The sequence below is a fragment of the Cupressus sempervirens genome, chromosome 4 (genome assembly GCF_028749045.1).
Source record: "Cupressus sempervirens isolate cs-2001-9-10 chromosome 4, ASM2874904v1, whole genome shotgun sequence".
Classification (NCBI taxonomy): Eukaryota; Viridiplantae; Streptophyta; class Pinopsida; order Cupressales; family Cupressaceae; genus Cupressus; species Cupressus sempervirens.
Genome location: NC_143121.1, coordinates 28,753,413 through 28,777,003, shown reverse-complemented (window position 1 = coordinate 28,777,003; position 23,591 = coordinate 28,753,413). Strand labels below are relative to the sequence as shown.

Sequence of the window (23,591 nt, the reverse complement as noted above, 5' to 3'; positions counted from 1 at the left end):
TAGGTAGGTTGTCATGTGTTCTTAGATTGATTGATGTAGATTCAATTATCGGAAAATATTCTTCAAAGAGTATCGTGCAAAGACAAAGATGATAGTCAATGAAATATCATTCTAAAAGCCCGTATTTTGTGTACATTTTGCGAGTAAATGACAATATGAGTTAGATCAAGGAATTGCAGTGACTGATCCAAAATCATCGAATGAGTCCTATTGATTGACATTTGTTATGAGTATAATGTGTGGCCTCTACCATGTATGTTAATGCAACATGGATAGGTGTGAAACCACGGGCCTATGATGTATTCGCAAGTCTAAAGATGAGGGTTGTATGATTAATTATAGCTAAACTTCGACATAGTAAGGAGTTGAGGCTTTACGTAAATAATGGTATCGATAAGGACCATGCGAAATGATCACATGCGAAAAAGATACTCCATCAACTACCAAATTGCTTGGGGTACATAATCAGAAGTTATACATCTGGAGATTGGCACACAGTAATTCTAGATGTGTAGCAGCAATAACTGTTGACTAGTGTCATTGGCAGAGGTTATTGGCTCATTGATAGATAATGGATGGAAGTTAGTTTTAGAATAAGCTACATTCGTCAGTTGAGCACATTAGTGGCACCTATAATGGATTTACGATAATCATCATCATCCACCCTAATAAAGTTTCATGTCACTGATGTTATTACTCAATTGCCCCTCGCAGTGATATTATTTTATGTAATGTTAACAATGTGAACGTGTCGTGTATCCTTTGTTTGATGGATTGGGGTCCCTTTGGAAATATCATTCTTCCTAATACAACTTGTAATCTTCAATTAATCATTGTGTGAGCACCATGTCAATCTACATTTGGTTGATCCCAAACATGGCTTGTGCATTGTAGAGACCTCCTTGACTTATGTTGCTCTCAACAACAACGTAGTTTGCATGAGATAGTGCACAATGCAAAGGGTATAGATATGGAGAATAAAGAGGCGGACAAGCAAACAGGAGATTATCGATGATTTTCCAAAGATGTTTTGTTAATATAACTCTATTAAGTCTTAGCACTTCTTAAGAATACCGATGATCTAACACATCAATTCTATTCACCATTGACTCATCCTAGTGATACCATAGTTGATATTGACAAACAATAATGTTCGAATGAAATGAGATATAATCCCCATCATGGGAAGGTTGAAGCTAACACAACTTATCGATAGTTTTCACATGTAGCTAAATTGGAAGTCTGCATACAACGTACAAGAGGAAACTGGTAAACAAAAATACTAAGGAGAGATGCATTCTTATCAACTTTGACATAGGAGATGAACAAGCCTAAGAACAAAACAATCAAAGATGAGTGATCATAGAAGATTATAAACTCGTGGTATGGTCTGGCCATCTACTGCCAACGATGTTAGAGATAAATTCTATCATATATGATGCGATGCAAAATTGTTCAAACAATAAAAGAGCAGAAATTTTACAATGTAGTGGGGATAATAACAAATGTTCCATTCCCACCTCGACCAACTTAAGAGGGGAGATGTTTCATTCTAAAATAAACTAAGATAAGATAAGATAACGATATTAATGTCTAACAAAAGACCACCAAAAGGTCTATGGGACTGGAAGATTACAACAATGAGGCTAGCAACAGAAGGAGCACCAAACGATGTCCGAAAACAAAAGCATACAACAAAACAAAAAAAAACATAGAAACAGAGAGAAGGCCAAGAAAAGAATAGGAGTCCATTTTAGGCAGAAAGAAATCAATCACAAAAGGATACACCTGTCAATGAGTAGAAGCTATGCTTTGTCTCTGGGAACTCATAGAGGAGTGTCATTGCTGCAAATAGCCGGTACGGGATCTGACAGATGGAATGACCGGAAGAGCTGGTAGAACTAGATGACTTTTTCACACCAAGCAAAGGAGATAAGGGTGTGAAAAAGGTAATAATGAGTTGAGTAGACATATGATGGTGAGGAAGTAGTGACTGTAGTGTACTATCATGGAGCGTAGTGGCCTCCTAAAGATAAAGTGCAAGACACCTCTGATCATAGTAATTGAAAAAATCATAAAGAGAGAAACACTCCCGGAATAGACAGAAAAATCTCCCTTTGATCTCATAGTAAATAGGGCAACGGAAAATAAAGTGAGTCTCTATCTCAATCTCATCCAAAGTACACAACTTTTAGATTCGCTCCCCACTGTCAATATGATGGTCAGTCTGAGCCCAAAAAGAAGGCATTTTATGATTTTATGTCTATGGACCTTCATGTGCAAATAAGTATTTCTCATCTTTTAGTATTACACTTATCTACTCATTGTAGTGTCTCTCTTATTTGTACTTCAATATGTACTATAAAGAGTCATTTGCCTTAATCTTTTCCCTTGTCGCTGAGGATGTCCTCGCAAAAAAGAAGATTGGAACATTAAGCATGCTACCAAATATTGTACAAACTCAATCTTATAATAGTAGCTCCAAAGAACTTGTGATTTAGGATTCGTTAATCATCTGATGATTATGTTGGATAATGTGAGGCTCTTGAAGCAAATATCCTTGAAGATTGAAATTATGAGAGGGAGTCTGACAGTTCATTAGAGGCAACCTTGGACAAAGAGAGGGAACAAATAGAATATATGATCAAAAGACCTTATGCTATCAAGATACCTCTTGAACTAGGGAAACATGACATGACTTGCTACTAGGTGGTTAAAAGTATGATAACATATTCAAAGGGAGTCTGAAAAGTTGATATGAGAGGTCATGAGGTTAATATCTCTTCGTGAAGAAGTTTCAAGTGCAATCCCTTGTAATACATTCTTATCTATGAAAGATAAGTTTGAGGTGAAAACCTTGTTCTCTAATATGTTTCATGGTAGATGTTATAACACAACATGACAGTATCTGTGGTGGCTTCATGTGAACTTTTCTTGTCAAGTGTGTATGGGCTTGCCCCTTGTGTAAATCGTGAGGAAGTGACGACTTTCAAATGATGTCACTTGTATTTGGAGAAGTTATTGAAAGGTGATGACCTTACAATAACTTGTATCATGATATACATTTTGTGTAAATGTTGAAATAAATCATGAAAGGCTTCATCTTATAAATTAAAAACTAGGTGTTAGATGTCATTAATTTGACTATGTACAAGTTGTTCGTATAGATATATTTTAGGTACTTGGTAAAGATCTTACCTTGATATTCTAATAGGCCATTACCGCATTGAGTACTTAGTGAATATCATTTAGTTGATGTTTTGATAGGCCATTACTCAGAGTACTTGGTGTATATCATTTAATTGATATTCTGATAGGCCAATACTCATGTTACCTAATATGATATCAAATAGTAATTGGTGAATATCATGTTTTGATATTCTGATAGGCCAATACTTATATGATATCATATATTGGAAATCTTCTAATCAAAGATTTTCTATATGTATTATTCTTGAAATATTACCTATGGTATAATATCTATGTGTTTTATAATTCTTCATTAAGAGTGAGTGTTAATGTTATAATTTTGTCAGATAAATTATATTGTATATATGAGATATCTAAATATATATATAAAATATTATGTATGGAATAATTACCTTATGTTAAGACTCTGTGTGTGTGTGTGTATCTTGCTATATAACCATTATAATATATTGAGGGTATATTACTTATGTTATAACTATAACTAATGTAAGTTAATATATTAAAGAAACATGTCCTTTCATTAATACCTTTGTTTGAATGTGTCACTGCATATATTCTTTATTGTTGTGTAATCACGTGAATAAGATATTTTCTTTGTCTTGTATGCTTTATCTTCTTGCTGACCTGTCCCTGTGTATTCTTTGTCTTCATGTTGGAGAGTTTGTCTTTCAATGTGAGAATTGTAGTTGTATTGTTTATCTCAAACATTTCTCTAAGTGCTTTGAATATTTCATGTGTTGTGTCTAGTTCTGTAATGACAGGAAGTAGATGATCCTTTACCCTGTCCACTAGTAACTTTATAGCTCTAGTATTGTCCTTTTCCCATTTATTCAATTCATCACTCCCTTTGGATGGTGGGTCTGATTTTTCCATAAACTATTTTAGATCACGCTCTTTCAACATCAACATTATTCGTCATTTCCAAGTAAAAAAATTTGAGTCACCTTCGAGTTTGTCTTCTACTCTCACACCATTCACCTTTATGACAGATGTGGTATTTAAGAAATTTTGAGTACACTAGATAAATAAATCTGATCAGGATAGTCTCTTAAACCCACTCTGATACCATGTTAATTTTAGATCAGATAATAGCAATGTACATATGAAACAATTTAAACAGTATATACCCTAAGAAGACGTTCAAACTAGGAGGTGATAAACCTAGTAATAATCACTTTTATTATTGAAATGATTAATTACAATATAGTCATCTGCAACTGTAGACAATTCTTATATGTCGACCAGTATGTAATTATGATCTTCTTATAACTGTCACTTTATATATACTGCTCCAAGTATTGATCTCTTGTACTCATTAATATCTGCGATATATATTCTGCTATATGTATATTGTCTTTGACAATAGTATCTTATCCTCTGCAGTATTATAGCACCGGTTATCTCACATATGTCCTTCTGGATATATATATATGGTACAATCTGAATGTATCGTGTGATCTGCACATGTATACTTTGTCTGCAATGTACTTTGGTTTCAGAACTCTATTTCTATTCACTACCAAACTCTTCTTTTATTTGCTGCTGAATATCCTGCAAGTCCAAGGGTCAAAAACTTGATTATTCCTGTCAGAGATTACAATAATTATGGCGTTAACAGACTCAATGACTTCTGTGCTACGAAATCACTCTAGAAGATGTGAGAAACTGGTATTCTATCATGATTCTAAAAACACAGGTCAGGGATATAAATTATTGACGGAAGAGTCACCATCCAATGGGGTGATTCCAACATGGTGTCATGACCCATCGGGTTGTGACTTTCCATGTCATTCCTAAAGACACGCACATAACAACCAATGTAGATTATCAACTATGCATCACAGCATCACCGTCAACTAAATTGGCAGCTTAAACTAATGTGAAAGGGTTATTCAAATTTATGCGAATAGTTGGTCAGAATATTATATTATTATTTTGGACATTCTAACAATTATGATTTTATATATATATATATATATATATATATATAATACGAAATTATATATTTTACAATCAAATATAATGTGCAATAATAATATATTGAACATAATAGATGATTTATTTTTATTTATTTTCTCCATCATATTATTGTGACTGAACTATAACATTAACACTCCCACTTAGTTTAGGAGGATAAATATATAAGTAAATGTTACGCCATTGACAATATTAGGAATGAGACATAAGGAAATCTTTGATGAGAAGATTTTAATTATTTTGATATCATGAGTATTGGCCACCATAATATGAACTTATGATATTCACCAAATACCTAAATAAGATAGATATTGCATCCGATATCATGAGTATTTGTTTCTAGAATATCAACATTCGATATTCACCAATTACTCAAAAAGTTTTTGATATCACGAGTATTGGTCTCCCAGAATATCTGCATTCGATATTCACCAAGTACTCAAAAAGGTTTCGATATCATAAGTATTTGTCTCCCAAAATATCGACATTCGATATACACCAAATACTTTTTCAATAATGGCCTTCCAGAACATCAAGTCGCATGATATTCACCAAAACTGTGAGTAATGGTCTTCCAGAACATCAAGTCGCGTGATATTCACCAAGTACTTTGTGAGTAATGGTCTTGTACATCGTACTTTGTGAGTAATGGTCTCTAGAACATCAAGTTGCGTGATATTCACCAAGTACTCTATGTAATAACCTTCTTGAATATCAATTTGCATAGCATTCACCGTGTACTCAAAAAAATGTTTATAAGGTATGTGCACATGCATTCTCATAATGCTTACCATATAAACATCTACCATGTAAAGTATAATCTATCATGATCTGCATAGACATCGTAAGATATCTATCATATTGGAAAATTAAGTAATTTTAAGATTGTCACCTTTCAATAACTTCTACTAATACAAGTGATGATCATTAGGAAGTTGTCACTTCCTCATGACGTACACAAGGGGTAGGCCCATTAAATCACATAGTCACGAGATATATTCATGAATTACAGTTCTCTTGACTACTACAATTTATTAATCACTGGAGAATCCATCTCAATATGGTTTACTCCCTTTGAATCAATATGATTGAGGTCACCAAAGGTTGATTGAATCATATCCTCTATCTGCTCCGTCTCTTTCAAGGTTACCTCTAATGAACTGACAACCTCCCTCTGAATCTCAATCTCCCTCTTCCTACAATAACATTATTGGAAAAAAAGGTCAAGGTACATAACTCTTAATAGTACAAACAAATAAATGTGATTTTACAATTAGCTTTGTATATAAAAAATATATTACAATAAATTGATATTTTGACACTCCATCTCAGAAATTGTTACCAAGCCAAATCCATTTTAGAGGCATTTCACATTTTTTTGCAATTTCATGAAGATGATAAGAAAATTGAGAACTCCCTCTTAATCCAATATTTCACACGTATTATGGATATTTGAAGTTCTTTAGAATGGACATCTTTCTGAATCTATATCTGAATTGCTGACTTTGGCAAAGGATGCTTGATGTTTAAATCTAGCAGGTCATTCAAAAGTTGTGTGACCATACTTGTCCGATCTAAAGCACCGCATTTTAGAGTAATCTTTTCGTTCCCTTTTCTCTTTGAATTTAGGTTTCTTCTTTTTATCAACTTGGGTCGTGAGAATGTGAATATCACCTCCAGTAGAAGTATCATCTTGAGACAGTAACATTCACTCCTCTTGTATGCGGTCATCCATTAGTCGAGCAAGTTTAGGAAGCATGAATCGAGAACATATGCATTGTCTAAAAGTTTTTCGTGATGGTGGCAGTCCTTTCAGTGCTATCATACTCAATTCTTTTTCATCATAGATGTGAACAATTGTAGAGAGTTGGTTCCTTAATTCAGTTATCCTTGTAAAATATGAAGCAGTGGATTCTCCTTTATTAATCTTAGTGTTGGAGAGTTTGTCTTTCAATGTGAGAATTCTGGTTGTATTGTTCGTCTCAAACATTTCTCTAAGTGCTTTGAACATTTCATTTGTTGTTTCTAGTTCTGTAATGACATGAAGTAGATGATCTTTTATTCCATCTGCTAGTAATTTAATAGCTCTAGTATAGTCCTTTTTCCATTTATTCAATTCGTCAGTCCCTTTGGATGGTGGGTCTGATTTTTCCATTAACTGTTTTAGATCATGCTCTTCCAAGATCAACATTATTTGTAATTTCCAAGCTGAAAGTTTTGAGTCACCTTCGAGTCTATCTTCTAGTCTCACCGTTCACCTTTTTGACAGATGTGGTATTTAAGAAATTTTGGGTACACTCGATAAATAAATCTGACAAGGATCATCTCTTAGACCCGCTCCAATACCATGTTAATTTTAGATCAGTTTATAGCAATGTACATATGAAACAATTTAAACAGTATATACCTTGAGAAGACCTTTGAACTAGGAGGTGACAAACCTTGTACTAATCTCTTTTATTATTGAAATGATTAATTACAATTTAAACAGTATATACCTTGATAAGTAGGAGATATTTTCCACAGCAAGTCAAATTGTGATATTGCTATCAGGATTTAACTGTGTAATTGAAAATATCTCCTACTTATCAATTGATGAGCTTAAGGGGCTTTCTAATGAATGGTTCATAAGGCACAACACTTGGTGAAGGTTTTGCAAATGGGGTTGCAAGCTTTGGGTTTAACCATGGAGGAAACTCTGTAGTTAAGCGCGCTCAGGCTGGAGTAGTACTGGGAACTCCCAGGAAGTCCCGGTGCTTCACCCGTGTGAGCATCACCTAGATCCAATGAGTGCTAAGTGTTCCATTTATTCTCATGAGAATCACTATTCATGAAATATGGGTCGATGAGTTTGACTCAAAATTACACAGTTAAATCCTGATAGCAATATCACAGTATATACCTTGAGAAGACCTTCAAACTAGGAGGTGATAAACCTAGTACTAATCTCTTTTATTATTGAAATGATTAATTACAATATAGTCATCTGCAACCGTAGACTATTCTTATATGTCAAACAGTATGTAATTATGATCTTCTTATGTCACTTTATATATACTGCTCCAAGTATTGATCTCTTGTACTCACTAATGTCTGCGATATATATTCTGCTATATGTATATTGCCTTTGACAATAGTATCCTATGCTCTGCGATATCTGCACATGTATACTTTGTCTGCAATCTACTTTTGTTTCAGCGTACTCTGTTTCTTTTCACTACCAAGCTCTTCTTTTATTTGCTGCTGAATATCCTGCTAGTCCGATGGTCAAAAACTTTTTTATTCCTGTCAGAGGTTACGGTAATTATGGTGTTAACAGACTCGATGACTTCTGTGCTATGAATCACTCTAGAAGACGTGAGAAACTGGTATTCTGTCACAATTCTAAAGACGCGGATCAAGGATATAAATAATTGATGGGAGAGTCATCATCCAATGGGGTGACTCCAACATGGAGTCATGACCCATCGGGTTGTGACTTTCCACGTCACTCCCAAAGACACGCACATAACAACCAATGTAGATTATCAACTATGCATCACGGTCAACTAAATTGGTCGTTTAAACTAATGTGGAAGGTTATTCATATTTATGTGAATAGTTGGTCAGAATATTATATTATTATTTTGTGCATTTTATCAAATATGACTATATATATATATATATATATATATATATATATATATTACAAACAAATATAATGTGCAATAATAATCTATTGCAATGATCTCAACAGGAAGTGGTATACTAAAGACTGACAGGAGGATGACAATTCAAAATTTTCTAGAGTCGAAATGAACACCAAACATTCTACTGCTTGAAGAATATTTTCTTTAACCATCGAGAATGTCTAATTACTTTCTTGTTATATCTCATGTAAGCTTCCTGATTATGACCCATTTATGGCCTAACTGCATTCTAAACTGACACACAAGCTTCTTTTACAAGCTTACAAGCAACAGAGCTTGCAGCTAGTATTATCCTACTACATTTATGTGGTTGTCAACTATGAACACATTCAATTATAGTTTCCATGTACTAGGTACTGTGCCTATCTTAATAAAATATAATTACCATAACAGTTAACTAGAAATCAATAATAGAGAATTCAACCCTTTTATGAGAAGCAAAGTTGTGCGTGATAAAATACCTGACCTATGCTTGCAGCAGCCATTGGCTCGTAATCAAAGCTTCTAAGTTTGGATTGCCAATTTATACCTAGCTCGGCTGTTAATACATTATTAAGTTGTTCTCTTGGCATAACATCTGCTCCTTGTCTCACAATTTCTAAGGCTGACAAAATCTGCAGATTAAAGCAAATCATTAAAACAAAAGACAGTGAATTATTTTGATTAGGAGTCATTTCTCGGATCATCAATAATATCATTCAACAATTTAATATATTAAAAATCTCCTATAATACATTTGAGGTCATCTACTATAATATAAGTGAAAAATGTAAATGAACCAAAAGAAATGCTTTCTTAATAATGATTGTAACTTTGTTATTTGAAATACAAGCTCAAATTGCATGTAGATTCAATATGTAATAGAATCCTCCATTACAAAGGCGGTGGTCATAACCAGAATATCAAGGTGATAGAAATTACTCAGGACACAAGCCACTGAAGCAAAAAGCTAAAAGACAATGCTATGAGCTAACAAACAACAAAATACAAGAATGAAACTAAATATATGCTCCATGCAAGAAAGTTGTACACAATTTATAAATTAGATGGAAAATCCCTTCCACGGATGTGTTTGAGGAGAATCAATCCATATTATTAGAAAACCCTTGCCTAATATGGATTAAGTTATGGCAGTTAATCGAGAAAATTAATATAATTATCGGAGTAAATCATGAAAATTAATACGAGTCTTGGAGTTCAATGGATGAAACAAACGGCAATTTCAAACAAAACTTCAAGCAGCAGACTTGAAATTCAAGGTACAGAGACAAAAATGTGTCTTATAAGGATCATTAAATCATGACCCTCTGAGCAATCAAAGTCTATCTACAGTAAAAGAGAAGACCACTCCATTTTCATCATATATCAATCTCATAACTAAAGCAGTGTCCTATGCTACAGGTCCATTTCATCCCTTGTCCATCTCATAACAAAAGCAGTGTCCTATGCTTTCTCCCAGCTCAAGGAAAGCATACTAAGATGGTGAAAAATTCACTTACACTGGAAAGATAGGTCCATCAATCAGTAGTTGAAGTTTTCAAGACGAAAGGGGGAAGAACCAAGTACTGCCTCAATCACAAAGGTATCCAGCAAGGGAATAATGATCAAACGCCAGTGGGAAAGCATTTTGTAGGAGTTGAGATTATGACGTCCCTAATTTGAAACTACATGCACTCTTCAAGAACAAAGTCACTAGTTTATGACAAGGGGTGGCAGACCTTGTCTATTTTCCACAAGTTAAATAATATATTTAGAAATAAGTGAACTTTGGCAAGGTTCCTGATTATTGTTGTCAGGCAATTAGTGTTTGGAGTATTTGTCAAGGTGTAGGTAATTGGGCAATGGTTGGTGACAGTTGGTACTTGCACCCGCCTGACACTTCTATATATGTTCATGTACTTATCTCCAAGAGATGTTGTCATCATCATGAAATAGACATATTGCTGGTGTCATTCTAAGATACATTGTAAACATTTATGAGATTAATGAATATGCCTATGTGAGTTCTCTTATATTGCATCTGATCTATTGCATTATTGTACATTCTTGTATGTGTTAAACTTTACCCTAGCGACGAACTTTTAGCGTCATTGGCTAGACAAGTCTAGGAATGACAGAGGGTGTTAAATGGCAAGAGTAATATAATGGGCCAACCAATGAGTGATGAAGGCACAAGTAACAAGAAATAAGAAGTTTTTGAAGGATTACTTGAAGGAGAAGGAACTTTGATGGTAGACTTTGAGAACATATTGCAAGCATCCATTGAAACTCACATCCGAAGGGAAGTGTTTCAAGAGGAAGTCACTGCAAGAGTAGAGTGGAATTCACTAGGGATGAGTCCAGCGGAGCACCAATCGATGTGTCACTTATGGTACAACATTTCCTTACCCTTCACAACTCACGAGAAGAAGACAATAGAGAGAACTACTCCCAACAAATCTTATGTTGATACAAGGAAAACACCCTAAGAATAGGAGCATGACGAGAGCCAAAGGCGGCAACATATCCTCAATCCCCTCAAAAGGAATAATTAGTCCCAAATATCTTTAATAAAGATAGAAACCATATCCCAAGGGAACAACAGGACGACTATGAGGGCATTCAAACTTTCTTGAGATTGGAGAATCAAGTAGAAAGGAGGCAATGGTTATAGAAACTTGTCAAGGGATAACTAAAGGGGAAGAAAGGTTGCTCGAAGGGAAGCCAGGATGTGTTGAAGGTATTATGGGCCAAAAGTTGTTCCAAATGGTACGAAGGGTATGAAGTGAACAATGTTGAAGGGGATGGTCGTACAGAAGTTGTAGAAGGTAACAAAGTAGTAGAAGGTGAGGTATTTGAACTCATTGAGAATACTTAACACCATTTGAAAAATCTCACACTTACACCACTGCCAAGAAGTAGATACTTCCGTGGGGCAGAACTAGACGGAAGGGAATCAAGGGAGTCGTAGGTTGGGTGACTACACAATCTGGAGCATGTAATGTCCTCAGTTTTAGCAGGTCTTTGTAATTGGCTTCGTCAGTTCATCATCGCGGCCCTCATGAGCTGGCAATGAGATTTGAGGGTCTCAATAGTGGATTCGCTATTTTTAGTAAGTCTATTTTGGGCAGTTTCCATATTTGGCAAGGTAGTCAGTGGTGCTAGCAATTGATCATCATCATAGTTACACCGCCCTAGGGGATTGGGGGACTACGAAACAAGGGCACAAGTTTTCAGGATGAGGGAACAAAGGGGCCTTAATTTGGGGACGGCAGGGGTTGTATATACTACACATATGATAGTTAAAATGCTAGTTATGAAAAGATGTATTGCAGTATAAGATATAAAGATGTAAAAGAGTAAATACTTGAACATTGCATTGAATTGGAACATCAAGCATTGAACATAAATAATTGAATCAGCAAATAGTCAACACCAAGACGTCCCTCCATCCTCTGTAGAGGTGGCAAAATCTGGTGGTGCCGCCAGGGATGGGAGAACGGTGTCCCCAAATCCCTGGTGCATCCCCGTCTCCGAGATGTGGGCAAAAGGGAGAGGGACGCGTCCTCGTGTTACTATGGTCATCGTCTGCATTGGACGGAGCTATTTAATTGATGGATTTGTATTTATTAATGAATTGATGAGGCTTCATTATTATTAAAGGTACTCTAAGTAAATTAATGTTATAAAATTTAATTGTGAAGATGAAGTTTCTTAAATGAAAGGTGTGACAAAGAAGCTAAGTGCCAATTTATGTTATATATATATGAGCCCATTTGTTGAAAGAAGGCATTCATTGTCTATTTGCTTTTATTATCTTCGAGAGGGTTTTTGAGTTGGTGATTTCAATTCCAGAGCTGAAGCATATTGATTTGATCTTAAGTTTTGAGATTAAGTTGGTGCATCAAAATCACAACTGAGGTATATGTTTACCGCATGGATTAATTAAGAAACAGACAATGAATACGAACATGAACAGTAAATAGCAGAACTCTTATTATTATTCGCATATGCCCACAGTACATTATACTTCGATGATAAGATCTGATGATAAGATGAATACAATGCTTCCCGAAGGGGTTATAAATACTTTCCGAAGAACTTTCTCGAAGGAGTCCGTCGGCCACATACATGTCGTTACATAAAAACCTTTCCGAAGGGATCCGTCGACTGATACACAATTTCTTTTCCGAAGGAACCCGTCGGCTGATACACAATTCCCTTCCCGAAGGGACCCGTCGGCTGATACACAATTTCTACCGACGACATCATCCCCCCCAAAAAGAAAAGTCGTCTCCTGACGACTACAGAACAAAACTCAAACAACTAATACAATAATATTGATCTGTCATATCACTTTCACATTCATCCCGTTGCATCTATAGCCTTTGCTAACACAATACTGACTCCTCAAGCTCACCTTGATAGCCACCTATGCTGCTTCCTCTGCTTCCAACTCCTCGGTACCTTGAGCCAAGTGTCGCTGCACTGCCTCCAACTGGATGATCAGCTCCTCCCGAGCTCTCTACACATCCACCAAGACAGCCTCACGGCCAACACCTACTCTCAGTGCCTCTGATACACAGCCACTCCATGCCTGCAGCAGCTCCAAGTCTTCGCAACTAGTCAGGCTCCCACGACTGATATCCGCAACGACTGGGGGTCCAGGGGGCAACGCCCCCGCGGGGTCCTGGGGCAGCGCCCCGGGTGCGCTCCTTGTCGCAGTACAGGGCAAGGTCGAGGGGTAGCACCCCTCGCCACCAAGACCAAATTAGCACTTCGCAACCCACACAGAAATGCACGGAACACACCATTTCTGTCATTATCTGCCGATTCTGCACTCTTTCTGGCAACCACGGATGCGTCCCCTTCCCTTTGGCATCATCTGTCACTCATTCTGAACAACTTGATTCTGTCGTCATTTTTTTTTTTTTTGTAAAAAACCTCCTGTCACCCTTCTGTGATGAAATCCGTAAAGTCTTGAAAATCCATACAATGGAAATTAACAAATTTTGGCTCCAAATTCCGTACGTTAACCTTCTGAGGCGACCAAAATCCGTACCAAATTCCGTACGTTAACCTTCTGAAGCTATCAAAATCCGTATGGTGGTTTCAGTGCAACTTTTAAAAACCGTACAGTGCAAGAGAAAACCATACCACAGCAAAACCGTACACCAACTTTGAAGATGGAGACCGTACATTGTCTTTAAAAACCGTACTGCAAGCATGAAATTTGTACGTTGTCTTTAAAAACCGTACTACAACATGAAATCTATACTTTGTCTTTAAAACCCGTACTGCAAACATGAAATCCGTACGTTGGTTTTAAAAACCGTACTGCAAACATGAAATCAGTACGTTGGCTTTAAAAACCGTACTACAAACATGAAACTCGTACACCCTCCTTCAGATATGAAAAATCGTACGTTACTTCTGTTTCCCTTCAGATGAGAACCCGTACGGTGTTGTCCCCTGCAATTATGAAACTGTACAGTACTTTCCAGAAACCGTACGGTACTTTTTTTTTCGCTTTTTTTTTTCTTTTTTTTTTAATTTTTTTTTTAAAGAAAGAATAGCAAAGTCAGTTTACCCTTCGACTGTCGTCACCATCAGTCTGCAATGACGAAGGGGTCTCCCGAAGGCCATTTTCTGATGCAGAAGTCTTCCGCTCGTGATATATCTTCAACTTCGACCCATTCACCGCTTGAGGCACTTCGTGTCCATCCAAAGTCCATAATTTGATTGCTCCATTGTCCCCTACTTCCCGAATCTGATACGGCCAACCCACTTAACCTTGAACTTGCCCGATTTGATCTCATTCCGGCCGTCGTACTTCAATACCCACTGTCCGAGTTGAAACCTGCTATGCCTGTTCTGTATCATCTCCATATCGCCCAGTTTGTTCCCGAAGCTCGCTACCATGGACTCCATCAACTGCCCCTTCTGTCCGTCAATAACACATTCACTCTGTACTGCTACAACTTTTATTGAACCCTTCTTTGTTGCCTGTGCAGACTGTATCGTGTGTCTTCCTTGCCGTCGGTACCTTTCTACTATATCTATGGTTCGACGTAATACTTTCTTCCTACGCAGTCATACAGTAGAATCTTTCCTTCTTTTGGGTTCGTACTGTATGTTCTGTCCTTCAGCTTCAGTCATATCCGCGTTTTCTTCTTCGGCTTCTCTATGTTGCTTCGGACATTCATTTCTTCCTTCGGCTTCTTTGTGTTCCTTCGGACATTCATTTCCTCCTTCGGCTTCTCTGTGTTCCTTCGGACATTCATTTCCTCCGTCGGCTTCTCTGTGTTCCTTCGAATATTCATTTCCTCCTTCGACTTCTCTGTGTTCCTTCGGACATTCATTTCCTTCTTCCTTCTTACCTTCGTCGATCTTTAGCATATTACAACTTGGAAAGAGCTCGTAATCCTCTATCTGCCAGTGGTAAAGACCATTTACTAAATCCAGATCGTCATCTCCTTCCAATCGTAGGACTCCCTCCTGATCGGGTTCCATACTCTGCCTCCTCTTATCGTCTTCTCCTTCAGAATCCGACGACAGAGCTTCTTCTCCAACCATCTGTGTGTTGCAAATCGATGACATACTTCCGGCCTTTGCTTTTGAGTGATAAAGTATTTTTCTTCCAATCATGCTTTGCTTTTGCTTGTATCAGCCACCCCCGGCCCAAAATGGCATCATATCCTCTCCGCTTTAGTGGGATCACAACAAAGTCCAACAGGAACGGTTGTGTTCCAATCGTCACTGGTTGCGCTATGAGTACTCCCAATGGCTTGATTCCATGTTGATCGGCTGTTAACAACTGGAAGGTAGGTGGCCACAATGTCGGCTGTCCCAACTTTTTCCAAGTGTCTTCAGGCAACACATTGACACCGGACCCTCCGTCCACAATTGTTTCCGTCAATACAGTCCCGAGAATTCCCATTTCGACGACTGTCGGATGGCGTCCGAATGAAAGAGCTAATAGCATCGGATCTTCTACACTTGCGCCACTTTCCTTCTCCTTTTTGTCTGCTGCACTTGCTCCACTTTCCTGCTTCCTTCCATGTTCTCCTGGTAGTTGAGCAGCGGGAACGATGTTTGTGAGTGCCGATCGGAGCTGAGGCATAGTGAGCAACAGATCACTTATCCTGACGGGTATCTCGGCTTGCAATATTTGCCGTACAATGTTCTGTTCTGCGCAGTTCCGTACGGAGGTACTAGGCGTGTCCTTCAGGTGTGTCGTTTCTGCCTGTGTTGCTTTCTGGATCTCTGCCCGTGCTTCCTCCAGTCTCTTCTTTTCTTTCGCTGGGTCGGGGTACACTTTCGCTTGCTGCCATGTGATTGCCAAAACTTCTTCCTTGTCTGTCCCCACGGTAATCAAGTTTACTCCGGACTTCGGGCACTTAGTATCATCATGATCGCCAGGTCTACACCATCGGCATAGCAACTTCGATGTGTTCGTCGTTGTGCACTCTCGGGCGAAGTGACCCCATAGATTGCATGCGCAGCATTGAACAATCGGTCGACCATTCGCATCATACTGAATTTGACTCCTTCCGCCTGTATTGTTGTTGCTGCTATTGTTGTTATTTTGATCGTGCCAGTTGTTTCTGTATCCGCCCAATGTGGCACCTTCCGTACTGGTGTTCCCGTTCCCTCCTGACGGGGATGCCTCTTGTGTCAAGAACACTTGCTGCGGTGTTCTGGTTTTCAAGTTGAAAGGGCATTCCTTTACCGAGTGTCCCAAGATCTGGCAGATTTCACAAAATTGATCTTTCGGGCAGGATCCCTTTGTATGGCCTTCTTTCTTACACTCTGTGCACCATAAGTCATTACCCTTAGTCTCCTTGTTCATATTTTTGAATTCCTTCATCATCCGCATCATGTCCTTCTGGAGAGCATGGACTTTCTTGCTGCTTCCCTCGTCATCGTCGCTGCTATCTTCTCCTAAAGGCTCATCGTCATCTGAATCCGATGAGCTGGTCTTCTTCTTCTTCTTTGTCTTCTGGTCACTTTCGAGGTTCATTGCCCGATTGTACGCTTCAATGTATGTCGATGGTGGCACGATCTTCATCTTTTTCTGCAGCTTCGAGTGAAGGCCTTCAATGAACCATCTTTTCTGGAGCCCATCTGCCGGTTTATTCTCCATTTTACTGATTAAGTCCTTCAAGCTCCTAGCAAAGACCCGTACTGTTTCATTCTTCTTTTGCTTGGTATTGAATATCTCTGCTACAATTTCATTATCATCACGCAAAAGTTGAAATTTTGCGATGAACTCCTTAATGTTATCCCAACTATTTAATTTCTGTGAATCAGCATTAGTAAACCAATCAATCGCAACACCCGTAGGGTAGCAGGAAATTGTCGGATCCATTCATTTGTATCTGTTATGCCATTTGCCCTCCAGATTGTTTCACATGTTTTACAATGTCGAATGGGATCAGCTGCTTCATCACCATCAAATTTAGGCAATTTTTCCTTCAGACCTGCCATTATCACTGTATGTCGAGGGTTTTGTTGTGTACCTGCGCTGTTTTGTACTCCTGCGCTGTTCTGAGCTCCCGCGCTGTTTTGAACACCCGCGCTGTTCTGCATACCTGCGCTGTTTCCAACACCCGCGCTGTTCTGCACACCCGCTCTGTTTTCTACACCCGCGCTGTTTTCTGCTTCCGCGCTGTTTTCAATACCCGCACTATTTTCTGCTTCTGCGCTATTTTCAACACCCCCGCTGTTTGGTGAAGAAGAGGGTTCGTCAACCGAAGCCGTTCGTTCCGGAAGTATATCTCAGACGAAGAGGTCACTCCACGCTCGTGCTCCGTCGGCACTCCGAGCCGTGCTAGTCGATCTCCTTCCGTCAGGATTCTCTTCCCATGGCGTATGCAGGTTCAGAAACTTCTCCCTCGCTTCTTCCACCAACTCAAGCCGTTGTCGAATCTCCTTCAACAATCCTTCGGCACTCCTGTTCCCGTCAGCAATATTCTAGAATCTCCTTCGGCACTCTATCTGCTGAGCCAAAATTAAATTTTCCTGCGCAACGCGTATGTCATCTTTTTCCTACAGCTTATTCTTATCTTTGTTCAACTGATTCGGCATTTAATTCATATCCGCCTGCCTGCGTACCAGATCCATCGGGCAACGGCGCCAAATGTTTACCGCATGGATTAATTAAGAAACAGACAATGAATACGAACATGAACAGCAAACAACAGAACTCTTATTATTATTCGCATATGGCCACAGTACATTATACTTCGATGATGAGATCTGATGATAAGATGAATACAATGCTTCCCGAAGGGGTTATAAATACTTTCCGAAGAACTTTCCCGAAGGAGTCCGTCGGCCACATACATGTCGTTACATAAAAACCTTTCCAAAGGGATCCGTCGGCTGATACACAATTTCCTTTCCGAAGGAACCCGTCGGCTAATACACAATTTCCTTCCCGAAGGGACCCGTCGGCTGATACACAATTTCCTTCCCGAAGGGACCTGTCGGCTGATACACAATTTCTACCGACGACAGTATACTAGTTTTGCTTTAATTTATACACTGAATACTTGTTGCGTCTCCCTTACTGTGTTTTCTGTGGCTGGGAAAATTGATTGAGCTGAGAATTATTGTAAGTTGGCAATCCATAACTGTCTGCAAATTGTAGGGATCAGTTTGGAATATAGGCATCCAAAATTTGGAAATTTTCAGAGTGAGCTTTCGGCGATTTGTTATTGACATTCCGCTTGCCTTTATTTTGCACTTGGGCATCTCAATTTATTGTTGGTTTGCACGCCACAACTAGGCATTTCTTTGGTTTGTTTGACCTGTCCACAATCAGGCCCTTTAATTATCTGGAAATAATGCTAGTACATGCGCTATTGTTGCTGCTGGCTGAGGGCGAGCTAATCTGCATTCACAGCATCCTCTAGGCATCCACATAGGAAATATGGAGCAGGTCGGGTGAAGAGAGATCAGGACCCTGCTGCAAATCATTCCAGACAGGGACTTACCAGGTTCTCCGTGTTTATTTATGGTGAAGATAATTTATATGTGTTGGTGCTAAGAGATTTAGAATAGGCTGAAATTCTAATGGATTTTGTAAATTGCTGAAAGTATTATCTTTGTTGTATTCAGTAATAAATGCAAGTCAGTTAAAAATTGGTGTATCTCAGCATTTAATCATTATTGCAGTAGTTCGTTCTCTTGCATTTGATATATATAGATAGATAGATAGATAGATAAATAATTTCAAATATATATCTATTCCAAAAAAATATAAAAAACAAACAGAAGCTGCATCTTTGCAAATCATCAGCTTAGTCAATTGAGCCAACTTGGGCTCATCACAATGATATCAGAGAGATTTCCTGCCATCCAATGGGGTCGAAAAAAATATACTAATTTGGGACTTCTATTGTGTTTGGGCAACAATTAGCTTTAACACATCAATTTCCTTATGAAAAGCAGGTGTTTGACATTTTGTCAACCATTTGCCAAGCAACTCTGATAATCACTGTAAATATGATGCTTTAAATCTCGAACACATCACTAGGGAATGTAACAACTGCTCACAACTAATTCAGTTGACTAACATAAAATTCAGATTAATCTGACAGTTGAAGTCAATGGATTATCCTTTAAATTGATTCAACCTTTCACAACTCATTACATGCAATGATCATTATGAAACATGTTGGAAATGAACAACTTCCACTTTCAATTTTTTGCTGCATACCAAATTCAATTTTATTTTATTTAATAAACATAAACATAAGAACCTGTTTGCAGCTGATAGGAATTTAATTGATCACTATCAACATGCAGCTCCAGAATTTAGATCAAAAACTACTCCCAATGATAAGAGTAAAATTGGCAATGGCCAGAGATGCTTGCAGGGCTGTAGAAGTCTGTCCCAACTTTGTCCCCACGCAGCCTGTCTGTGCTTGAAATTTGCCACACTAAGTGCTGATGCAGCCTCACCAATAATCTGCACGCTTCCGGCATTAACCCACAAGCCCAGATTATAAAACGAAGGGTATAAGATTAAGTCACAGGCCTCTATAACCGAGTTGCAGGCCCTCAGAATCAGATTTTGCAGGTCTATTAAACAACATTGCAGGCCCCAAACAGCAGCACACAGGCCTCTAGCAGATTAACGCAGGTCTGTAATAATGAAGGCAAACCCAAAGTCGCTGCCACAGGCTGAAAACAGCAGCCTAAAACTGATCGATAATCATCCCAAACTGAGATCACAGATTTTGAAATATAAATCCTCAGTCACTAACACCATCAACACAGTCGATTCAGCTTGCACACAACAACTTCTCAAACACAGTTGGCACAGTACAGATAGATGAATTATTTGTATGTGTTTTCTATGGATACTTACTCCATAATTGCATGTGTATGGTGTGTGTGTATGTTTTCTTTATGTTTGACGTTTCTGATGTGGTTGAGAAAGGGAGTCGTAGTCACTTGCTAGTCGGGATTTACACGATGCACCACTTTTCGCCATTGATTGTTTAGTTTAGAATATTGTGTTTGTACATGCGTGGATTTTATGCAGATTGCAGGTACCGGGTATCGACTTCCCTGAATTGCCAGGATGAGTGTACCCTATTGCAGTATTTCAATGGTATAAGTGGAGAGATAACTCTTGAGTCCAAATCCTAAAACCTTAAGCCAATTGTCCTAGAAAATAGGACAAGTATCTGAGTTAATTTCACCTTTCCAAATTCGTCAAATGACATGAATTCGTGACTTTGACCCTAGAGTCTGACTTTGTTCTTTGCCTTTTAGTTAAGTTGTCGTATTTGGTTTTGTGGGTCTGTGGTGATTTTCTGTTATAATTAAATCAAATTAAAAGATAATTTAATAGAAATTTTATAAAGAAATTTGATATTTAATTAATTGAGAAATTGATTAAATAAAAGAATTAAATTTAAAGATTTTATTAAAGTTCTATTTTTGACATATTTATTTTTTTTAATTAATGATAATTATTTAGGAGTTTTATTTTAATAATAAACTCTAAATAATGTTATTAATTAAGTTAATAAATATATTATTAAATATGTCTCGTGAATTAATTAAATAAAAGAATAAAATTTTAAGATAAAGTTATAGTTCTAATTTTGGCATATTTATAATTATTTAATTTAATAATAATTTAAGAGTTTTATTTTAATTAATATACTCTAAATAATATTATTAGTTAAATTAATAGATATGATGTTAAAAACATCTCATGATTAATTGAAGTGAGAAAGAAAATTAATTTAATAAAAATATTTTTATTTTAATTGCATGAAGTTGTTACATGAAAAATGTATATAGAAAATTCAATATTTAATTATATTTAATTAATTGAAAATTTAATTAAATAAAAAAAATTAAATTTAAAAGATTAAATTAAAGTTCTAATTTTAGCATATTTATATTTATTTAATTTAATAATTATTATTTAAGAGTTTTATTTTAATAATAAACTCTAAATAATATTATTAGTTGAGTAATAAATATTATTTGATTAAAAAGAAAATATTAAAATATGTGAATATTTGATTAATTAAAAACTAATTAAATTTATGCTTTAAATAAAATTTCTAAATTTAGAAGTCTAAATTAGAGGTCTAAATTTAGAAAATTGGTTAAAGAGAAGTTAGATTATGATGTTATTTAATTAATTAGAAATTAATTAAATATGTACTTCAATTTAAAATATTTATTTTAAAAGTCTAATTTAAGAAGTTGGATAAAAATAGAATTAAAATATTAAAAGATTAAAGATTTAATATTTTTTTGTTATGATTATTTAATTAATAATTATTAAATTAGAGTTGTATTTAAATAATGAGCTTTAATTATTCTTATTAATTTAAATGATAAACTATGCTTTAAATAGTGTTTACACTAATTAATAAGTGGAGAAAAAGAAAATATAAAAGAATATTTTAATTTAAAAGTTCTTTAAATGTGCATGAAAGAATTAAATTTAAAAGATTTGATTAATATTCTAATTTAGGCGTATTTATATTTATTTAATTTAATAATAATTTATTTAAGAGTTTTATTTTTAATAAACTCTAAATAATATTATTAGTTAAATTAATAAATATTATATTAAAAACGTCGCATGATTTAATAAGGGAGAGAAAGTTTTAATTTAATAAAGTTTATTTTGATTAAATTGCATAAAGTGTGTGCATGAAAATTAAAATATAGTGAATAAAGACAAAGAGTTTTCACATGATTGCATGATCAAAGCCTTGATTTGGGGGAAAAACTCTTTATTAAGAAAATTAAAGCTCATTTCTAGATACACAGGTTTAGGGAAGCCAATTTCCAAAAAGAGGGTTTTCGAAGGAAAAGGAAGATTCTTGCATGTTTGTGCGTTCATTGTTTTAGCATCAAATCTAGGTAGGATCTTGTGAGTTTGTACAGTAGTTGCTCGTTCTTTTAATTCATGTCTGTTGTGTTTCTATTTTCAGAATTTCTCTGGATTGAAACCTTTGTTTGAGAAAATTGATTTCCATTATAGAATTGTCTGTGATTTAATCTGAAAACTTTTAGTAAATATTGAACTTTAGGGTTTTCAATACCTAATGAATTATGAAATTCACTTTTGTATGTGCTTTATGTGACGTGTGATTTACTGGTGTTGGGGTTTTTGGGTTGGTATTAGCTTTGGCCAATCAAAATGTTTACCAAAGCCTTGGGAGTTTTGTCTGTGATGTCATGATGATGTTTGATTCAATCTTTTATATTCAACCATGGTAATTTGTCTGGTATGCTCTATGAGGTGTTTTGAGATATTGATTGTTAATGCTTTCCAGCATTCTTGTGTGAAACTGAGGTGAATGGTGTGACCTATCTAACATAACTTTTGAGTCTTTGATCAGTTGTATTTGGATTGTTTTCCAATCACTCATATAGGACTGAGGTGTTTGTATGATTTGTTCTTGGTGATGTCATGTTATAACGTGGATTGGTTTATGTGTACTTTCTTGGATTAGTCCTATTAGGATGATCATTTTAGTGATGCTTGTATTTGGACCAATGACATTTCAATGCTCGTCAGTTGCTTGTTTAAGAACTAATATATGATATGTGGTCTTTTGAGGTCTTTTTTCTTTACTGAGCTTAGGGTAGGTTATCTATACGTCATGTTGGAAAGTGGCTTGCAATGGAGGCCGGATATTGGTACCACAGAAAGTCACTAAGGGGCCGAAGGATTAAAAGACTAGCCAGGTAACCTCAGAGCTCACTTGTTAGTATGCCTTGTCAATACGAAAGGATATTAGTGTTGCATAGAGTCACTAGGGGGTCGGAGGATTAAAAGACTAGCCGAGTAACCCTAAAGTTGGTTCGTGCAATGACACTTGCCCACTTGCATAGTAGATTTCCTATGCGTCTGTGTTGCCTCTGGGCTTAGTTGATACTTGTGTCTTGGTACCCTTTGAGATAGTTTGCTTTCAACTGATTCCTTGAACCTAGATGTTGGTTTCTAATTGTTGAGTTTGTTATCCTATTTGGAACTTGAGTTAATCTCCTCAGCGCAGTGGGAGTAGACCTTTTTGGGTTCCACGAGGTTTGGTGGTAGTATTTTTTCTTATACCATTGAGATCCAACCGTTGGATGCCGCTATTAGATGTGTTTGTGCAGATGTTCCTTTCTATCTATTCTTGTATTATTATGATGAATGGTTGTACTATTGTATTGTATTTGATTTCATAAGATCTTAAG

The 23,591-nt window shown here is 36.6% G+C and overlaps 1 protein-coding gene across 1 annotated transcript in view; it reads right to left on the bottom strand.

Annotated features, from left to right (window-relative positions):
• Nucleotides 1-23,591, bottom strand: part of ABC1 (ABC transporter 1) — a 204,574-nt gene that overhangs the window by 139,814 nt on the left and 41,169 nt on the right. Inside the window, exon 3 of the mRNA XM_089824290.1 lies at nucleotides 9,338-9,490. Within this exon, the coding sequence (XP_089680416.1) occupies nucleotides 9,338-9,490 (153 nt within the window). The remainder of the gene's footprint in view (nucleotides 1-9,337; nucleotides 9,491-23,591) is intronic.